This window comes from Periplaneta americana, chromosome 11 (assembly GCF_040183065.1).
Source record: "Periplaneta americana isolate PAMFEO1 chromosome 11, P.americana_PAMFEO1_priV1, whole genome shotgun sequence".
NCBI classification, from domain to species: Eukaryota; Metazoa; Arthropoda; class Insecta; order Blattodea; family Blattidae; genus Periplaneta; species Periplaneta americana.
The window spans coordinates 159,467,354-159,476,536 of NC_091127.1; the positions used below are offsets into that span (position 1 = coordinate 159,467,354).

Below are 9,183 nucleotides of genomic sequence, written 5' to 3' on the forward strand. Positions count from 1 at the left end.
TTAAATCTAGTCTTAAGGTGCGCAGATTTGCGGAAGTAATAATTCATGAGCACTATTCTTTCGAGGTGCAGTAGTGCAATTTTTCTCGGTTGCAGTTATTTCAATATCTGTGAACCGAATCTGCTTCTGCAGTATAATTCAGGGAATTCAAGATGACAGCTTGTTAATTATGTACCAAATAAGCTTCCCGAGTGTCCAAAAGGTGCAATAATACCTAAAATGTTACATTTTCCCCTCCACAAGATTTTGTCTAAATGCATCCCCCCCCCCTAAGGGGCACTTCTGCTTATACCAACGTAAACAGAGTTTGTACACAAAACAAATGTACTAAGTGTAATTACTGTATACAATTTCATAAAAATCTGTTAGATAGGACAAAAGTTACTAATTTTGTCTAATTGTGCCCCCTATAAGGGGTAGTTCTCCTTATACCAACGTAATCAGAGCTTGTATACAAAACATATATGTTCCTTGTAACTATTTTGTAAAATTTCATACAAATCAATTAAATAGGAGAAAAGTTACTAATTTTGTTTAATTGCGCCCCCCTATAAGGGGTAGTTCCCCTTATACCAACGTAACGAGAGCTTGTATACAAAACATACATGCTACCTGTAAGTACTTTGTAAAATTTCATAAAAATCTGTTAAATAGGAGAAAAGTTACCAATTTTGTCTAATTGTGCCCCCTATAAGGGGTAGTTCTCCTTATACCAACGTAATCAGAGCTTGTATACAAAACATATATGTTCCTTGTAACTATTTTGTAAAATTTCATACAAATCAATTAAATAGGAGAAAAGTTACTAATTTTGTTTAATTGCGCCCCCCTATAAGGGGTAGTTCCCCTTATACCAACGTAACGAGAGCTTGTATACAAAACATACATGCTACCTGTAAGTACTTTGTAAAATTTCATAAAAATCTGTTAAATAGGAGAAAAGTTACCAATTTTGTCTAATTGCGCCCCCTATAAGGGGTAGTTCCCCTTACACGAACGTAATCAGAGCTTGCATACAAAACATATATGCTACTTGTAACTGCTTTGTAAAATTTCATAAAAATCTGTTAAATAGGAGAAAAGTTACTGATTTTGTCTAATTGCGCCCCCCTATAAGGGATGGTTCCCCTTATATCAACGTAACGAGAGCTTGTATACAAAACATATATGCTACCTGTAACTGCTGTGTAAAATTTCATAAAAATCTGTTAAATAGGAGAAAAGTTACTAATTTTGTCTGATTGCGCCCCCTATTAGGGGTAGTTCCCCTTATACCAACGTAATCAGAGCTTGTATACAAAACATATATGCTACTTGTAACTGTTTTGTAAAATTTCATAAAAATCTGTCAGATAGGAGAAAAGTTTCTAATTTTGTCTAAATGCGCCCCCCTATAAGGGGTAGTTCCCCTTATACCAACGTAACGAGAGCTTGCATACAAAACATATATGCTACCTGTAACTACTGTGTAAAATTTCATAAAAATCTGTTAGGTAGCTGAAAAGTTATTAATATGTCCCGCTAAATTTGCATTCTAGACCACTGTGCGACGCCAGGTCTCTGCCTAAGTCAACACAATGTATTACATTGACATTGGATAAATATTCACATCCTAGGCAAGATTATAATCCACGATCATGGGCTCCAAGCAACGTTAAAACTATGCACCATTGCCGTTCTGTACAATTAAACAAGAAGCTGTATGAGAATAGTGATAAAGAAAATGATCAAATCATTAGGCCTACCCCTGTTCCCCCTTTAGGGGAGGGCACGGACTCGAACTGTCCTCGCATGCAGACCACTCGGGTGAGCCCATTGTTTACCCGGGATGGAATAGTGTGCATGCCTTAAGACCCCCCGCGCTCTGCCTCCGAACTCCCCTACAGCCTACATGATCCCTTTACCATACCAGGCCTCATCATGGTCCCTCAATTCCGGTCCCACGAGTTACCATGAGCCCAGTGGAGAGTCTACCATCCATAGCACTACCACCAACAACGAATGACCACATATCCACGGGGTCCAAATTCAGTGGCGGCCCGCAGTTGACTCTACATCGAAGCAAGCTCGAAACCTAGGAAAGAAACGGAGATGATGATGAAAGAGCAATATAATTATGATGGCGAAATGAATCCGAGACCCAACGCCGTAAGTTATTCGGCAGTTCTGCTTCAATTGGTTGAGGGAAAACCTCGGAAAAAACCTCAACCAGATAACTTGTCCCAACCAGGATTTGAACCTAGGCCCGCTCGCTTCACGGCTTAAAGTTACTCCAGGTGGATAGGCCTACCCCTAATAACAAGGGAAGTTATATAATGCAGGTAAAAAGTTATGTAGAAATGAAATAAAATATATAGGCCTACATTAGAGGATAGGCCTAGAGATAAATTATTTCTGAGATCAGTAGTACTGTACAACAATATTACAAATGGATTATTTTTGCCGTAAAGTTTATCTTGTCTCAGAAGCAATAAAACCAAGTCCCTTCAAATGAGGGTGGAGATAATAGGAGGGTTGTAAATTTTCAGGATTCATTTCAAAACCTTGTTATTGTACAGACTGCCGGAACTCAGTTTCTTGAAAGACAAGCTCAGTGACGGAACTACACAGTACGAAGAGATATTTTTTGTTATTTTATTTTGCGCTACAGAATGTATCAACTAGTCCCTTCCGCCACTGAATGGATTGCCGGCACCGCTTCACTCCCCCTATCGCCATAACAACACAGACTAAGTAAGACACCTTTCTCTCTCTTTTCACAGTGAGATAAGATACATCACACAGCCTTTAGTGCATGACCTTTGTTTTACAAACTGCCAGCGATGTTACTGCTTGGTTATGCTAGGTTTGAGCACCTGACACTGTCTGTTGACATGTTGCAGCAGGTTTCCAGCACACACAATACCCAAGGCACACAATGGGTAAAATGCCCACCTTGAGCACATCTGGTATAACACTTCCAGTCTTAGAAATTTCTGTAGGTACTAATTTACGGATTGTTTCAACAGCTGAAACCTTCACACCAAGAAATTTTTCTCAATAGTCTTCCAACTTTACAAGCAGATTCTGAACGTTCTTCTTCTTCTTCTTCCCTTCAAGTATTAAGCCAAATGGCCTGTTACGATCTCACAGTTGAATTTTCAATCCAGCGCTCCTTTGGACAACCGAGAGATCTCTTCCCGTTTGGACGATAGTGGAGCATGACTTTTGGGATTCTATCTCTATGCATGCGATGCAGATGATTTATCCAGTTGTTCTGATAATGTTTTACGTAATTAATTACAGGTTCTAGTTGTAATTCTTCCATTACATCTTCATTGCATTTGTGATCCCATTTCGTATATCCCGCTGTGTATCTCATAAATTTCATTTCATTAGCCGTTATTCTGCTTTCGTCTTTCTTCCTCAATGTCCATGCCCCACTGCCGTAACAAAGTACAGGTCTCGCCAAGGTCTTGTATAGGCGAATTCTAGTATGCCTTTGTACTAGGGAAGGTTTCATAATGTTGTTAATTGATTCTGAATTTTTTGATGCTCTAAACAAAATCTAAACTAAGCCAACTAAACTAACTTTTTAAAGAAATGCTACACTCCGAATACACATGCCTTGTTACATGTTGAATGACATATTAAGAACACGTTGAACTGCGTTGCATAGTTTTAACTTCTTGCACTAGAAACAAACTGGTACCGAGAAATCCTACATGCGGCTCATGTTAGACTGAGACATCCAGTATTGTCCCTTAAAAATCCATCACCCCCAATCCATTTGAACCCCTGAACCTTGGATCAAAGGGCAAGCATGACAACCAAAGAGAATAACACTACCTATTTTAGGTAGTGTAGTCTTTTACTCTACAAATACTGGTATATTAAATGCTATAAACATTCTTTACAGGAGTGGCTCACCAAGACGAACTTTTGTACCTATTCCCCCAAGATCACTTATTTCCTAATGCGACCAGGACAGCAAAGGACGACCAAATGGTGGAACTACTCACAACACTGTGGACGAATTTTGCTCACACTGGGTAAGTTAAACATTCCCAACAGAGAATTTGTATACATTTACAAAATGGAAGTTCATAGGAAGTCAAAAAATAGGAAAGATTGGAGTATGTTGGGTTTGCAGTGAAAGACTTGCTCTTGGGCAGAGCACTATGAATGACTGATATAAAATTAAAAGTAAAATTAGAATTAAGTGCAGTTGTTATATAAATAATATTTCAAAATTTTAATGGATGACTTAAAGAGCCATAAGGATAATTTCTTTACATGTTATCCAGGCTAAAGGGCCATGGTCAGTTGGAGCTGTTGCTATCACACCACTGATGATGTCTGCCGGGAGTAGCAGACGAAATGTATGGTAGCAACAGCTCCAACAGACCACAGCCCTTTAGCCCGGATAACATCAATCCCAATGACGCTGGCAGTGAAAGCCTACATTCAAAAATTTCTTTAGATTGTTCTTGGTAAATAGAATTGTGCACAAAAATGTAATAGTACATTATGCAACGAGCCTATAATGGTAGTAATTAAGACGCGAGTATGTTTATGAAACGAGCGCAAGTTTCATAATTTTCATACAAGCGTCTTAATTACCATTATAGTCAAGTTTCATACGACTTTTTATGCTCGACCATAATTATTCATAAGTATTCATGTTATTCTTATCTGACTGAGGAGCAGAACTGACCTTATGCAATACCTCGTAAATTGTGAGATGTGCGCAGACGTGAAAGTATTGATTTTTTCCGAGAAACAAATGTCGACATTGATCTGGATATAATCTAGAGAGTAAAATAAACATTAATCTTGATATAACCTTTAAATTGAATTAGACATTGAAAAACCGAGATGACAAATTGAATTTATTTGAATATTACTTACAATTAATGCTAATTATTATAGTAAAAGAACTAGTTGTCTTTCAATTGCATATCCGAGAATAATCGATACTTGTGCTTTCATATTGCTACAATGGTATTTTGTGATTGGTGTAACACCTGAACTTTAATGAATAGGTGTACTTTAATGAGGTCCATTAAAGGGCTGGTACCAGGTGTGTAATTACTACATTTCGGAATGGTCGAGCATAAAAATATTTTGGTATAGTTCCCCAAATTCCAATGAACAGAGATACATGGCACCCACACTTCTTAGTTATAAGTTATAACATCTCTTACTTGCAATACTGATAAGTTTCCATTCTTTCTGGCTATGGCACAAGTGTTATGCATCTTGGAACTCAGGAACAAGAAATAATATTTTAGACAATAACAATAACATTCGAAAATGGGCAAGCATAACATCAGAGCCAAACATGGTGTACATAAAACTCGGGGATTCCTCAGAAGCCAGACCATGCAGAAAGTTCGGATTTTTTCTTTGTTCATTAATTTGATACACTCTTTCAATTACATCCTAACAAAATATATTGAGCTTTATAATGATAACATAAATTCTTTGGCACCTTAGCATTTAAACGAGATTAAACCAGTCATACCTGTAGTTTACACTGGCCTCTGGAATTCTTGTTTAATTCCTGCATATGGGCTATTCCATATGAAATCGATCAGTAAAAAACCTCGCATTTTTTTATACCCTAATTTTTTCCCTACTTATACAAGGTGCTGAGGGGAGTGCATTTTCAAAAATATACTATCGAAAGTCAAACGGTTTTCGTACTATTGAGCGACAAATTTAGCGTATTTTATAAAAACAAGCCTCTTTCAGCGCTCACAACTCTGGAACCATTTACTGCAGAACATTGAACGAGAGCTTATTTTGAAGCTGACATTTGGTAGGTTATGTTAAGAAGTAATCCTTATTTTTATTGTACACAGAGAGACAGATAATCTGATTTTACTTGTTTTTAGGCTTTTCGATCATTTGTAAAAATGTAAAAAATATTGAGAAAAAACCTTGCATTATTAAGAGGGATTCGGCATTGTTTGCTTAGTTGTACGATAATAAGTTTCAAGGGTATTAAATAAATTATTTTCACACGCCTAGACTTGAACAGCGCAGTACCACACGCACTGGCCGAGAGCTGAAGATAAGCGAGTGTTGGGCGTCATTTTACTCCTGTGTTTATGAAAACTTGTGATAAAGCAAGCCCAGCTATGCGCTACTAGACGAAATCTCACGTGTTTGTCTCCTGGCCTTGCTTGTCTCAGCTAGCTCCTGTCTCACAGTGAGCTGGTTAGTTCACGCACGTACTATTTATTTTCTTTATTTGATATTTTCAATGCTTTATCAACATACCATCAGTAAAAAATGTGTTTATTTGTACTTTCAATGCGGAATCTAACTATATATTTTTTAAATATTTTTTCCTAGGCAAAGGCGTCTTAATGAGGAAAAATCTAAATTTCTCCATTTCCATAAAAAGTAAGAAAATCTGTTTATATGTCAATATAAACTTTAATTTCTCAGCATCAAAATAAACCATGAGTTTGATCATTGGGTGAAAGGTGTTTCGGAGCTACAACAGTTTAAAGTTGCTAATTTTATGAAAATACGATAAATTTCAATATTTTTAATTTAAACACAATGAAGTTCTGATGCCTCAAACTCTGCACAAAGCATTGTATCACAGTTGTCTACGGACAGAAAAAGTTTCATTGTATTTAAAAATTGCGAGGTCAATTTTCTCCATATTTCGGTCGATTTGAGATGGAATAGCCCATATGGAGTGCAAAATGGGCCTAAAATGATATAAGTATTTCAGATTATTCTAGATCAACACAAAGACGAAGCTATGTTTATATCGACATTTCTAACATATACAAAATAATAATCTTTTAATGTTTTCTCTATAGAAGCTATTTTAAAAAACAACTAAAGCTATTTGTGCCTAACAGGAATCCAACTCCAAAGCCAGACTCTGGCACATGGACGCCAGTTTCTTCACCCCAGGCTCTTGAATTTGCACACATTGATGGTGACGGACTGCATATGGGGCGTGAGCTACTGAAGGAGCGAGCTGAATTCTGGGAATCTTTGCCACTATATGCCTCAAATTCACACCCCAAGCATGAATGAATTCTGATCTTCCTACTGTACAAACTTTCAGTATTGAGAATAAAATTGTCACAATAATTTCAAACTTAGAGAATGTAATAAGCATGTCATTGGAATAAATTATCCATATTTCCATCTTATGAAATCTGATAAGTTTATATCCACAACTGACCATTTTACTCATTGAAATTCATAAAATTAAAAATGAGCGAAGTGGGCATAGTTTGTTAGAGTTGATAAGAAACAATCAGCCTGCATCTAATGACAATACAGATAACTACCCATGACATTTACATTTATCTTTCCCTCTCATCTGAAGAACAAGTATATATCTTAATAATTTCAACAAATATTAAAAAATCTTACAATAATAATCCTGCATTTCGAATTGTGAAGCACATTTGGAGGAATAATAAGCATATTCACCCGATATTTTCCCAGTATTATTTCTGTGCTTCCAAGGCAAAATGTGATGCCATTTCTTGAAGTTTTTCAGGAGTGAGAATTTAAAATTTGAACGACCATATAAAATCATTGTAAGCACGTTTCATAATAATGAGTTAAAGAGAAAAATAACAGATTTGCATGTCATCTTTTGACACAATAAAGATACTATCAGGATACACAACACTTCGCAAAATCTCATTTTCCCCAAAAATTGACATATCACCTTTTGCCTTGGAACTACAGATTTTTATAGGTAATTTCTTAAGACAGAATTTATAACATGTATACTTTTCTACAAAATGGTGAATAAAAGAAGTGTTATAAACATGACACATATACTTTCTCATTTATGTTAACACACTTTCAAACAATTCAGTTCCTTCATCATGTTGTGAGTGCTACAATTTATAGATCACTTTCTTGAATCAATCTTCTTAATGTATCCAGCTGTTTGCCGACAACATAAAGTCCACTATAGTCCACTGTAGTCTATTCAGTAGTTGTTTTTCACGAGAAATGAGGGGTATTTTGATCGGTGTTCATTATAGATGCCTGTTGCTAGTAGCCAGAGTTGGGGTGTAGTCAATATAGACTGCAGGGCTGTGTCTTCTGCAACTGGTACTGATGATTTTAATTTACTTCTTTTGTGGTTTATGGATGGACAGTATAGAAGAATGTGTTCCAGATCTTCATCATGATTATTACACCACAGACAAGTAGGATTATCAGAAATGTGAAATATCAGTAAAATTAGAGATGGGTTGATACAATTTCATAATACTTGATACTGATATCTATTTTAGAGCTTCAATGTACTTGATACTGCAACTTTAAAAGCCAGTGTTTGTTTGAAAATTACTTCATTAGTTTTCTCCACCCATTTATTCCTCTACTCGGACTAACATAGGTACTTTAACAATAGCAGTTTCAATAATTGTGTGTATGTATGCATGTATATGATGCCTACTCACTTCACTTGCGTGATTCGGGTTCCGCATATTGCGGATAGATGGCAGGACTGTGATACATTTTTCAAGTTGCACACCACTTCAGCAGACCACGCTGTACATGATGTGTATCTGTGAGTTATGTCGTGTACTAAGGTGAGTGTATGTATAAATGTAGTGTAGAGAATGGGTGAGGATGATGATGATGATGAGGAAGGAAGAAGTGGAAACCCAATGCTGGCATGCAGCCTACTCCTGTCGAACAGCACCAAAGGGGGCCACCAGGCTTAATGTCCACATCTGACGGATGAATCACTATCAACAGCGACATATGCTTTCTCTTCATATGCACTGCAGACAGATTTGAAATTTAACCCACGCATATTAATACACGATCTAGTACAGCTCTAGGTCATCTGTGCTTAATAAAACTTGGTTAATATATTCTGCACCTCACTGATCACATCTTGTTTGTTGTCTTAAACACACTGAAAAATTATTTATTACATAGTTTCTCTTAAAATAAATCAAATGCATGCTTTTTACGTATTTGTTCTTATTATAATTATTATAGATTAATTAAAAATGATGAACAAACAACAGGACGCCACTGCCTTCACCTGATGCCTTTCCCCAAACTCAACTCCAGCTGTACACTTGGTTGTCTAAGGGACAGAACTGAGCTAGCGAGCAAACAGTGCCTCCAGCATAGTGCACTGCAGGGTTGCCAGATTTTAGATATACCAAGGAGGGACATCTTTTC

The 9,183-nt window shown here is 36.7% G+C and overlaps 1 protein-coding gene across 1 annotated transcript in view; it reads left to right on the forward strand.

Moving 5' to 3' along the window:
• The window catches only part of LOC138709498 (juvenile hormone esterase-like), a 37,927-nt gene extending 30,124 nt beyond the window's left edge, over nucleotides 1-7,803 (forward strand). The window contains exons 9-10 of the mRNA XM_069840306.1: nucleotides 3,899-4,031; nucleotides 6,867-7,803. Coding sequence (XP_069696407.1) covers nucleotides 3,899-4,031; nucleotides 6,867-7,047 — 314 coding nt within the window. The 3' untranslated portion in view covers nucleotides 7,048-7,803. The remainder of the gene's footprint in view (nucleotides 1-3,898; nucleotides 4,032-6,866) is intronic.
• Nucleotides 7,804-9,183: the final 1,380 nt, after the last annotated feature.